This window comes from Squalius cephalus (genome assembly GCF_949319135.1).
Source record: "Squalius cephalus genome assembly, chromosome: 1".
Taxonomy (NCBI): domain Eukaryota; kingdom Metazoa; phylum Chordata; class Actinopteri; order Cypriniformes; family Leuciscidae; genus Squalius; species Squalius cephalus.
This window is the reverse complement of record NC_137122.1, coordinates 49,213,630-49,226,904: the sequence shown is the minus strand read 5'-3', so window position 1 is coordinate 49,226,904 and position 13,275 is coordinate 49,213,630. Positions and strand designations below refer to the sequence as shown.

Here is a 13,275-nt window from a genome sequence, read left to right as displayed (position 1 = left end):
GTGCAAAAATGTGATTACTCCTGTCCAACAACAACCAGACCATTATTTCCGGCGTGACGATCGAGTCTGTCCCAAAATACCTCTCAATGCGCCCTCGTGGACTCGCGCCAAGGGCCCTATAGGTCTGCACTACATGACGTCACCAAAGTGTGGACTCTGAGGAAGTCCACAAGTCCGGAGTGTGCCATTTGGGACAGGGCCAATCTACTTGCTTTATGAATGTGTCATTGAATCATTGACTCACCCGATTCATTCAAAAACGCTGAATTATTCAAGAACGAAGCGCCGCTGTGTTGCTAGGAGACGCAACTTCTCTGCTTTGTTTGTAAAACAGAGCAAAAACAGTCCAAATTGACAACGTTGTGTCAATTCATTTAATCAGCTTATTGTTTATTGAACTGTTGAATAAATTTAAATGAATATCACATTTTGCAATCATGCTGATATTCGAGAAAAAAGCACTCTTGCTCGTGTGATATTGTTTAATATGTAATGTATAATTGACTCCTTGACAAATTATTGAAAAATAATGCACACCCGAGGTGGTAATGTGGCCACGATGCGAAGCCGCTTATACTACGGTCAGAGTGGTAGAGAAAACAGTTCTCTCGAAAATAGTTCTCTCTCTATGGCTCTGACTATGGTTAACAAACCTAAAAACATTGTTTAGATGATGTATATCAAGACATTTGTCAGGTTTTCCTTTAAAACACTGTTATAGGACTAATTTCTTACACATTTAATCCCAAGCCTCGGTTGCTAATTCCAAAACATAATTTTAGAGCTAGTAAAGGAGACTTTAGCCATTGTTAGCAGTCAATGAAGTTATGAGTGAGAGAGAGTGAGAGAGAGAGAGAGAGATATTAATCTAAGTGAATTACCTGAGTCTGTGCGTCTCTCAACAGTGTTCGACAGCAGAGTCTCTACTACTAGCGAAACTGTGGGCCCTATTTTAACGATCTGAAACGCAAGTATCAAGCGCAAAACGCAAGTAACTGTGTGGGCGGGTCTTGGGCGCTGTTGCTATTATACCCATAGATATCATATAAAGGCTAGATGTCTTAAGGCGGAGTCACTTCCGGCATCACCGGCGGCCATCTTAGGACAGGGCTCTGTGAATTAAGGTGAGTGAGCAGCACGCACACAAATCCTCTTATCTCGCTGAAACCTGGACAGATTTACAAACGGTTTGGTTTCTTACAAACGTTATTAACGTGGCTATAATTCTGAATGCTTAAACATTTTGAACATAATTATTCATATGTATGCAGTATAATAGCTACATCTCTGACGTTTATAACAAACCAAACCGTTTGAAAATCGGTAGAAAATTGAGCAAGTTATGGTTATTTAAAAGTACATGCACCATGTTATGAGTGAGCGAGCACCCTGTCGTAAGATGGCCGCCGTGTGCGGATGTCGAGCTCCATTGGCCAGCAGCGCGGACGAGACATCTAGCCTTTATATGATATCTATGATTATACCGGCGGGATAAATGACTCTTGCGCCCGACGCAAATCTAAAATGGGTTGGTCTGAAGTAGCTTCATTATTCATAGGTGTGGTTTGGGCGTAACGCGAAATAAACCAATCAGAGCGACATCTCACATTCCCTTTAAGAGCAGGCGCGCTTGTTCTATAGCGGATTCCTATTATAACGGCGGATTTGCCAGGTGCACGCGAGGAGCAGTTCACAGCAGACCGATGTTCTCGTCAGGGCCGTAAAACAGAGAAGTGACATTGGGGATGGAGAAACACACCCAAATTAACTTCGGTTAAACAGACATATGATAATTTGGGTAAATGTGTAAGCTAGATGTATGCTTTTATAATAAACTGTCTATCTATCTATCTATCTATCGTAATAATGTATTATTTGCAAAAATGAGAACTGCTGCTTCTGTGTATGAGAGAATCGAAGTGTATGTGCGTTGTGCACTCGCTACATTGATTATGGCCAAGCATGCACCCTTGAAATAGCATTTAATAACATGCGCAACGCGCCACTGACTTTAAACTAGTTTTTTCGGTCAGTGGCGGAATTGTTTTCTAAACCTGCAAAATAGCACCAGGGAACGTTTGCGCCGGAACACGTCTCCTCTTTGCGCTGAACCGCCCCCGGGAGCGCAAGTGTATTTCTTAGTTAACCGACGTGCGTCTGTGGAGGGAAAAGTCCGCTGTGCGTGGGTGCAAAATAGGAATGATACATGCGTCGCTGTGCAAAGTCAATTGCGCTGGGTGCAAGACAGGGCCCTGTAAGTTTATCAGCTTCAAGAACAGCGCCGTTATTACCTCGCTAGTGAGAAATGTCATGTAGCCGTCAAGTTGTTCAACTATTTTAGGGATAAATTCATCAGAACAACACTGACAACACGTTTCTGTGCGAATGTATGTCTGTACTGTATGTGTTTGAATGGGAGAGAGAGCGGGAGAAAGAGAGTATGTTTTCCGTACATAATAAAACGTAATTTTGTGGAAATAACATGGAAATAAGTTTTCTTTTTCATCCTATTGTTTACTATATTTATTTGCCTGGTCAGTGTCGTTAGTGTCGGGTTTGTTCTTTTGCTGTTGTAGTCTGTAAGGACTTTTGAAATAACTGAAATCATTTGGCGAAGCGATATGGAACTGTAATGCGGTCAAGACCTGCCTGGAACTACTTGCACACCTTAGAACGTTCGTCAACCAATCAGATTCAAGCATTCAACAGCAGTAGTAATATTATGTTATAAACAGAAAGTACTTATACAAGGACAATTCATATCTTGATATCTGGGGCATATGTATTCATTTTGGAGGCATTTCAGACCTTGCATGACGCTAAGTTAACACCAGACTAGCTTGCTTGTTTTTAAGCTTAATGGAGGGCTATTGCTTAAGTTAGGCTGGCTGTATTGAGATGTTTTAATAGTGGTTTAAAGGGCAAAATATCAGATACTTGGGGTCTATCTGTGCATGTGCCTGGTGACCAGGGGCTATCAAGTATAAAAAGCAGTCCTCGTGCACTATATTTCAAGTCTTTTATAGTCATACAAAAGCTTTACGTGATGAAAAGACCCAAAATGAAGCCATTATTCAGTATTAATGCAGTAGCTCTCGAATGCCATTTCCACATGTGCATATTCAAACGTAGCACACCAGATTTGACGTCAATGCCAGATCTGTTCTCACGAGTTGTATAAAGCAAACAGAACATGCCAATTTTCAATATGCAGAAGGGTGAATGACATTTAAAAGCAATCTGAGCAAATTATGACAGAATTTATTCTTTTGTTATAATTGTTCCTTTAAGAAATGCCATTTTATAACCTCTTAAAGAAACAGCTGGAATTTAAATGAAAAAAAAAAAAAAACTAAAATAGATGTTGTTTTGAGGTGGTGCCTTTAAATGTAGTTAAAATTAAAAATAATAATGAGAAAAAAAATAAGCTGTAATGGGCAACAAATGGACAGCCGTGCAACCGATGATAAACAAAGCACTGCCAGACACTTGAGCTGTTTTATGTGTGTGTATAAATATAGAGATACCAATGAAATGAACAAACCTTTCACACTCTTCTCCCTCACAATACCGGCCAGACACACTAACACCTCACCAAAATATACATCACACAAGCACATGGTCAGTCGCAGTGCTTCTATGTTTAGAGAGAACGGCCAGGGGAAGGACGTCACCCCATGTAACCCTCGTGATACTAAACCTCGCATGAACAGTTTGTCGCATTCACACAGTCTCGTCTTGCCCAGCTCCTGTGATTCATAATTCCTGATTCAGCCGCAGGGAAACCCTGACATTTGCCTGGACGCCGGCCATGTTGCCGCTGCCCTTCGACCCGTGTCCTACACATTAGAGAATGTTTTTAGCACGCTCTGTAACGGCACGGTCTAAATCACATTACAAGATTGTAATACTCACGCACACCCTTCGTACTTTCTAACCTTGAGCTTAAGCATTTCAAAGAGGTTAAATAACAGTTGCTGAAAGACCTGAAGACACAAATCAAATCACAGTTTGTTACCTAACATGGGTATACAGTTATGGTACGGTACGGATGGCAAAAGCAAGGGCCTGAATGATTACCATATACATATACTATGTAAAATATGGAATATGGCACGCCATGCATGGTCTTTCAAAGAGCAAATGCAACAAAAAACACACAAAAAAAACATGATATTACTATGGTACATGGTGTTCAAAATTGTATTTTTATGTTTTTGCAAGCAACATGAACAGGTAAATTTACAATAGCAAAAAATGATGGAGGTGTAGGATGTCCTCAAAGTACGTGAACGGGTAGGTGAGCAAACACAAACAAACACACACACACAGCTTATGAGAGCAGCTGGCTCTCTTATGTAAGTGCTGTAACTCTGTTTCTCTCTCTCTCACACACACACACCATCAGCAGCATGTGTAATGTCCTTCGTGTTGCTATGGGCCTGCGGGAACAGAGCAGTGCTGCCACCTGCTGGCGAACGCGGTTCTCAACTCTATTTTTACTTTGGACCTGAAGTGGCGACATAAACACAGTACCAAAGTTAACCATGATATAAAGTAAATAAATGTCATTAAAATCAAACATCGAAATTAATCTATAGTCTATAAATTACTTTGAACGGCATAATCTCGACAATATTGAGAGCTTACATGAGGGTGTTAATAGAAGTTAATTTTTTTTTAGTCTTAATCTTTCAGCTGTCGATATTATTAAAAAGGATTTTTGTAATTATGTCAAACAGGACTGATGTTTTAGATTGAGACAAACCACCTAATACCACAAAACAAAGTAGATCTATTGCCAATACTTACAGGTGTGCGTTCTGTTGATTTTCCTCCAAAATGATGTCACTTCCTGGTGGATGATGTCATCTTTTGTCAGTTAAAGGGATATAACAATATTGACAGAAGGAAAAAAAAAAAAAAAAAAAAAAATATATATATATATATATATAGACAGGATGGAAATCAAATTCAATTCAATTAAATATTCCGTTATAAATGTCTATTAATTTTTCAATTTAAAATGATAATGTAAAATTATAATTTATAGTTTTGTCCATTTAAAAGGTAATGTATTTTATGCTTGAAATATTAAATTGATAATTTGTTATATGAAAAGGATCTCAGTGTACACTGATAATAAAGTAAAGTCTATTAAACGATTACCAATTTAAACAATATTGTTAATTCTGATAATACATGTTTGGATTAAAATAAATCTTTTAACATTTAAATAACATTTAAATTGAACATTTTAACATTTAACATTTTTTAAAATAAATCGCCAGTTGTCATTTTAAAAGTTAAGTTCCAGTTAGGAAACTAATTAGAAAATTAACTGATTCTCAAAATTTTTTATTTAATATTTTAAATTGGGGATATAAAATGAATATACTGCATAACAGGAAAGACTCATTTGGATTGGTTCAAAAATAAACCCCTTCCTACAAATACTACAGTAACACTTGCCAATGGCGTTCAAGCATGCAAAATATGGTAATAATATATTTCAGATAGGCTCTGAACATCATTCATTCAAAACCTTTTCTTTCAGTCAACCTTCTTCAAGAAGCCTATTAGCAATCAAGACTTACACACCATGATCTAGCGGACAACGCCTTCTCATCCGCTGCTGTTTTCCAGTGAGCCATCAATAAGGATGACCTCTCACGATTGCCTCTCCCCGCACAGATCCAATAGGACCTTCTGATGGCCACGAGACGTGTGCCTTCTGCCTGGGTCGTGCCCACAGAGAGCCGGTGCTTGGGGAGTCTGACTGCCCCCACTGTGGAGATATGCACAGATATAGGTCTGCAGTCTGAACACTTTACCTCAGGGCGTACGTACGTTAACTGAATTAATTGAGAATCTCACCTGAAAATACGATAACATCAGCAATTTTCATCCACGCAGCTGATTTCTGTAAATGTAAAATGTAAAACTAAATGTATCTTGCAGCACAGGGTGAAGTCAGTATGTAGATTAACGAAGATTTGAGACAAATATAATGTAAATTGATTATAAAACTATGTAAATTGGCGATCTGAGGTCCTGAGCCGTAGCTGGGCACCGCGGACAGACACCGAATGGCGCTGCCGGTGTGTGTACACTCATAGAAAACATGTCCGGACAAGTGTGTGTACACTCGTCCGGTGTGCTTTGGCCTTCAGGCTCCGTGTGACCATCATCCAAGGTGATGAACTAACCCAACAAGCCCTGCCGCGCTCTTCCTCTGTCACCTCTTGCAAGCAGAGGAGGAAGGTGCCGCAAGCTTCTGATGTGGTCCTGTCAGGGTCAGGTGATGAGCTTGCGCCTGCTCGATGCCCACGCACCTCTCACCATGCCCCCCACCCCCCGCTGCGGGCTCCCTTCCAGTGCACTTCATGACTGCTGAATCCCCGCCCCTCCCCTGACCCACAAGATATGGTGGGCACTGAGGATGATGCCATACCAGTGGCAGCATCCGGGAAAGGATGAGTGATCCAACAGCCCGCAGGATTAAACCACGCCCCACGTCAGCAACGTAGGGGACCTCCATCATAGTGATGATGTCAAGCTCCTACCCATCCTGTCCAAGACGGTTGATGAGCTCGGTTTGGAGTGGGCACCTCCTGCCAAGCCAGCCAGGAGCTGCCTGGACGAGTGGTTCCTCCAGTCGAACCGTGGCCAAAATGACAACATGAGGAGGCCCTCTCCCTTTTCCCCGAGGTGCACAATGAGATATCAAAGTCGTGGAAACGGTCGCTCAAGACTCGAGTGCACATTCGAGTCCGGTATGAAGACAATCCCCAATAGAAGAAGCCATCTCTGCCCTGCAGCAGCGACGAGATGGAGCGTGAGAAAACACATCTCTCACTTCTAAACCTTGCAGCACCACAAACTTCACTGGCAAGGCATTCTCCGCAGCGGGCCAAGCAGCTTCACCACTGCATATGATGGCGATCCTCCAGGTCTATCAGGCCCAGCTGCTCAAGTCTGTGGATGAGGGTGGGCCGGACCCAGAAGATTTTAAAGAGCTCTAGTGTGCCACAAATCTGGTCCTCAGAGCAACAAAAATGACAGCTCGGTCGATCGGCCGCAACATGGGAAATCTGGTGGTGTTAGATCGTCACCTGTGGCTCACTCTGACTGAGATAAAGTACTCAGTCAGAAAGAAAGACGGCAGACTCCACCCAATCTTGGATTTGAGACCATTGAATCGCACGCTATCAAAGCGCCTGTTCAAAATGAATACGCTGAGGCAAATCCTCTCTCATATCAGGCCGGGAGATTGGTTTCTCTCTGTGGATTTAAAGGATGTTTATTTTTACATTCAGGTTGCCCCTCGTCACAGGCGCTTCCTGAGATTTGCAATCGAGGGGATAGAATATCAATTCAAGGTCCTTCCTTTCGGGTTATCGAAAGTATGAATACGTTCACGTGAAGCAGAGTGGAATGCACATCTTGACCTATATAGACGACTGGCTGGTTTTAGCCCAATCAGAGAGGGCGATGCTCAGCGACAGGCTCAAACTTCTCACTCATCTTCAGAGCTTAGCTTTCCTATTGGACAGGTGATCAGGAGAAAGACTGTTACGACGGATGAGTTGGGCATGGTCTGGGAAGCCATATGTAATGGCAGACCAGCCTTCGGGAAATGGTCAGAAGTTGAGAAGTCGTGGCACATCAGCTGCCTAGAGCTCCGTGCTGTTCATCGAGTGCTTTCTCCCAGATATTCTTCACCATCATGTTCTCATCAGGACAGGCAACACGACAGTGGTAGCGTTTATAAACCACCCAGGGAGGTGTGAGCTTGCTGCCCCTCCTGTGGCTATAGTGAGAGACCTCCTTCTGTGGTCAAATCAACATCTCCTCTCTATTCAGGCAGCACATGTCCCCAGACATCTGAATTGCGATACGGACATGCTATAGAGAGGCGGGGTGATCCATGGAGAGCAGAGATTACACCCTCTAACTGTCAATATGATTTGGAGTGTATTTGGCAGGGCGGAGGTGGATCACTTCTCATCCACAGTGAACGCTCACTGCCCAGTGTCTCGCAGTCTCCCTGGGTGTGGATGCACTCGCACACAGCTGGCCGAAAGCGCACAAGTACTCCTTTCCTCCAGTAAAACTTCTGCCTTGCATGCTTTGTCAAAATTAGGAAGAAGAGGGAATCAGTTCTGTTAGTGGCGCCGAAATGGCCCAACCAGCCATGGTTCCCAGAACTGGTGGAGATGCTGGGAGCTCCTCCGTAGACAATCCTGCTGAGGAGAGACCTCCTCTCTCAAGCACAGAGAACGATATGGCACCCCAACCCGGAGTTCTGGAATCTTCATGTCTGGACGCTCAACAGCGACAGACGCGCTTTCTCAGTGAGTGCTGAACACTATATCTCAGAGGCCAGGGCTCCTTCCGCTGTAACGGCAGAAATCACATAGTGAAGCGATTCTTAAAGGGGGCTAGAAGGCTGAACCCCCTTGCCCTTCCACCCTGCCCACTTGGGACTTGGCACTTGTGCTGGAAGCTCTTATGGGACCTCCATTCAAGCCATTACAATCAGTGAGCTTTCGTGAGCTCTCTCTCAAGGCAGTTACTGCTTGCGTTGGCCTTTGTTAAGCGAGTTGGGGATCTACAAGCAATATCAATTGACAACTTATGTATTGAATTTGAGCCAGGTGATTGCAGTCACTTTAAACCCTAGGAAAGGTTTCGACCCCGCTTAAAGCGCAGATCATAGCACTATCAGCTTTCCCAAGGAACCGGCCAGGACAGGACAGCTTAATACACCCTTGCTGTGCCCTGTACGCGTGTTACATGTTATATCGAGCGCTCTAGACAGTTCAGGCTCTCAAAGCAAAAAGTAGCTATTTGTCTGCATTGGCGGACGCACAAAAGGCCTGCCTGTGTCTAAGCAAAGACTGTCCCACTGGATTGTCTATGCAATCACCCTGGCTTATGGCTCTAAAAACGTGGATTCTACAAGAGTACGAGTCCACTCCACCAAGGGAATGGCTTTGTTGTGAGCATGGAACAATGGCATATCTATTCAGGACATCTGCATGGCGGCAGGCTGGTTGTCACTCAATACTTTTGTGCGGTTTTATAACTTAGATGTGTTGTCACTTGCTTCACATGTACGGTCTTGTGTGAGCTGCGCACCCGCCTACCCAGTCTCAGTTATGATCTGCGCTACATGCCTCAGTGGTTTCAACTAGGTCGTATATTCCACCTCAATTCTGTCCCTGTCAGCTCATCACGTTTATTATGATATAGACAGATGGCGACGTGATCACCGTATCATACACTACTCATTGAGCACCATTGAGCTCAGCCGTTACCCCATTATACATAATTTCGTTTCAAATGATCAAAACTTTTCAAAACAATTTAAATGTGATGGCATTGGCACCATTTCATTTCCTACAGGTCTTACCAGTGTTAACTCCACCTCACCGCTGGGGTGAATGCGACATCTTTATAGTTAACACGGCATGTTAGTTAACACCCATAGTATTATCAAATGCAATGTCGAGAAACAAAATCGAAAGGTAACATCTCCGGTTACTCCCGTAACCTCGGTTCCCTGAGATAAACTGCTGTATTACCTAGCTCAGGATCTTGCAATACCAGGTTGCTTCAGTCAAGATTCTGAATGAAAGACATTCAGCACTGCCTTATATGGCAGGGAAGCTCACCCATATCTTGTACGCTTGAACGCCATTGGCCAGTGTTACTGGCATGATTTAATAGGGCTTCAGTAGTATTTGGAGGAAGGGGGTTAGTAAACGCAATGTCTCGTTCCCTCATCTCAGGGAACCAAGGTTACGGGAGTAACCGGAGACCTTTGTGAATTAGACTATTTTATAACATATGAACACATTAGTGAATAAAACCAAGACAGAACGTTAAATCCCCATGAAATCGAGTTTAATAGAATTTAAAAATAAGGCTATGATGCAGTTTTAGCAAACTTTTGACAAGAAAAACAGTGATGACAAGCCGTGGCACACACAGCAAGTCCAGTAAGAGTTAAGGGATACAGCGACTACACACACACACACTCATCCACACACACAAATGCAGTAATATTTCTCAATCATCTCTACACACTCACACATATACACACAACCACCCAAAAAGGTGGTGATAAACAAACATGAACAAAAAAACTGCAGTATACTTTAAAAAAAACATGCATAGCTCAGTACAATAATCATGTTGATTTCCAAACGATCCATGGAGGTTATACGTCATACGCCGTCTAATACTGTCAAAATTATTAGTCAGTTCCTTCAACATGACAACATTTGTGTCTGACGTAAAGCAAAACAATAACGTCCTTGTTCACAAACATGTAAAAAGTTACATTCTGAACCACAAAGTTCATTATGAAAAATAAATACTTGGAATGGTGTAGATGAGGATATAAAGATTCCCTTTATGTGTCAGAATTTAAAAGAAACAAAAAGCCCAAAACCTACCCATTTCCCCATTTACACATAAAAAGTCATATATCCTGTTGCATTTGTTTCAACAGACATCAAGGTACAATAAAAGTGTCGAACAGAGCAGATACAAAAGGAGCGCAAAACTCAGAATTAGAAAATATAACACTCGAAACGAGGCCTGGGACATACAATACAGACAAAACCCATATTAATTATCTGGTATGCTTAGTGCTGAAGCAAACAAAACTAAATCCAACACAAGAAATACAAATCATTTATTATACAATCCCTGTCAATTTTTTATTAACATTATTTTGTCCATTGTTTGTCCATTCAAGAGAGTCACAGAACATCAAAAAGCCTTGGCAATGCAAAATATTTGAAAATTAGGCTGTTTAGTTACGTGCTATTTGTTCTAAGTTTCATCCTTTGGTAAAAGGGTAGACCATCTCTACTGCAATAAACACTACCGCGTATTAGAGCTGCACAATTAATCGTTAAGAGATTGCAATATCAATTCAAACACCCACACGATTCTGTCGCCAACGGTAACTGTCACTCGTGACGTTGGAAATTGAAAGCTCTCCATTGAAATGAAATTGGCAGTGTGAACACAGCTTTTTATTCCTAAATGACAACAATTCGCCAGGCTATTAAACCAAAAGCACATCGAAACATTCAAATCTGCATAAGTGCTGCCTTTTCTGTCTTACAATAATTCAAATTATCACAGAAGTACTGGGATAAAAGTTTATAGTTTGGAATCTGGATATAAACACTGATGTCTATGGTAGCAATAAAAAAAACAGAGCAAATCACCTTTTAAAAGTAATGTGGCGCTTCAAATAATGATTGTATCAGTTACATCGTAACACCAGTAGGTGGCGACAAGTGACTGTTAAAAATATTTATTTGCCATCAAATCATTCATTCAAAAGATTTGATTAAAAACACTGATTCATTCAGTAATGAAACAAGAAGTATTTAAGTGAGTCATTGAATCATTCGTTCAAACAGATTAAAAAAAAAATAGAATTTGAATTAAATAAACATTTTTATATAGACTGCAGCACTTAACATTTTGTCAGATCCTCTAATAAATTAGATATTATTTTGTTCAGTTGTCTGTTCAGAATCGTGAATTTGAGAACAATTTTTTTTGGGATTTGAATCATGCAGCTCTTCCATATGTTGCTCTTTCCGGAGATTATGTTTGTTCGGTACTGTCTTTAAAGTGTCAGAAAGCTCTAGCGTGAAAGAAGCCCGAATTTCTAGAGCTCCGGGGCTCCGTATAGGAATGATACAGGACTCATGCAAGCGAGAAATACACACATACAGACACGCACACCATGCTGTAAGGTGCCGAGACACACCGCTCACGAGATCTACGGCGGACATATAGCAAAAATAGCTCTCTGAGTTTCTATATACATGAACTACACAATGCTACCACTGCCATAGTGCACAGAGAAACCTCTGATCAATTCTGTGAACAACATAAAAAAAAATCTACAAAAATCATCTCAAGCAGCTAACATTATAATAGTTCCCTAAAGTTACATGTAAACCTTTAAGACTTTTAGCACAGGATTTTCGTATAGTTGCGATATATTTGTGGATGGACTTAAAGTTGCCGTTTTGTTCCTTCATTTCAACACTGATCTCTTCTGTCAATGCCAGATTTATATAAAACAATAAAATTAAATAAACATCCAAGCAAAAAATATTAAAGAACTCATTGTGATGTAGGGATTAAGAACAACACTATTATTATTAATGACAATATCCGTATCAATAAGAAGAAAAGTATGTCCGTGTGGGTTTGATCTAGAGTTCTCCGTTTAACCCGAAGCAGTGATTCATCAGTCACTCACTGCGCAACCTGCCAGACTATAACATAACTGCGCTCCGGCTTGGCAGGAGCCGACTGCAGTTTCAACGTAGGTTCGCCTGATTCTTCATCTTCATCTCGTCCCAAACCACCATCCTCATCACCTGAGAGAACAAAAAAAAGAGATGGTTTGTCAGCAGAGCAGAATGTGCACATTTACTAGGTTTACAATGTGAGGCATCTGCTGCTCATGGACAGGTCCTGGAGACACTGGTACTGAACCTCTTACCGATTCTGAAGTCGATGTATCCCTCTCCTCCACTCATGATAAGCATGCTCTTGCCGTCTGGGGCTGAAGAGTCTGAGTTGTCAGGCGTGCCTTCAGCTCCTGGCACAATAACCTGACCTGAAACACAGCATTAACACATTTGCACTCCACCAGTCATTATATATAACACCACAGATTTAAAACAATATGCTGAAAACCTTCTTTCATCTAGTAAAATGCATATAACTGAAACATATTTTCATATTTTTTTTGCACACAGCATATTTTTCACCATTGAAGGTTTCACTTTATTTTGATGGTACCTTTAACATGTTCTGTTGACAATAAGTAACGTTGCACCTACATCTCTACTTACTCTCAGTGTTTGTAGAGTATTAGTAGACTGGTAGGGTTCGGGTTAGAATAAGTTGACGTATTTGCAAAGTAACTTATAGTCAGTAGAATGTCTATTGGAGGACCATCACAATAAAGAGTCCACATATATTAAGCAGACAGTCTACTGATACTCTAATGACTGCAAGTTGACATGTAGTTGCAAAGTTACTTATAGAATGTTCAAAAGAGACCATCAAAATAAAGTGTTACCCCATCTTCTATCTGATTTTATGTAAAGGTACAGTATGTCTAGCAAACATAATTCTTAAATGCTTTACTTGCTTAAAAGAGATGAAGAAATTTTGCTATTTTTGCATTGTAATGCAATGTAATTTTTGCAATGTAAA

At 41.3% G+C, this 13,275-nt stretch overlaps 1 protein-coding gene across 8 annotated transcripts in view; it reads right to left on the bottom strand.

Moving 5' to 3' along the window:
* Positions 1-9,892: 9,892 nt before the first annotated feature.
* Positions 9,893-13,275, bottom strand: part of spag9a (sperm associated antigen 9a) — a 42,372-nt gene continuing 38,989 nt past the window's right edge. For all 8 annotated transcript variants that reach the window (XM_079864881.1, XM_079864882.1, XM_079864876.1 and 5 more), the window contains 2 exons: positions 12,554-12,670; positions 9,893-12,428 (listed from right to left, as the gene is read on the bottom strand). In XM_079864881.1, coding sequence (XP_079721007.1) covers positions 12,304-12,428; positions 12,554-12,670 — 242 coding nt within the window. In that variant the 3' untranslated portion in view covers positions 9,893-12,303. The remainder of the gene's footprint in view (positions 12,429-12,553; positions 12,671-13,275) is intronic.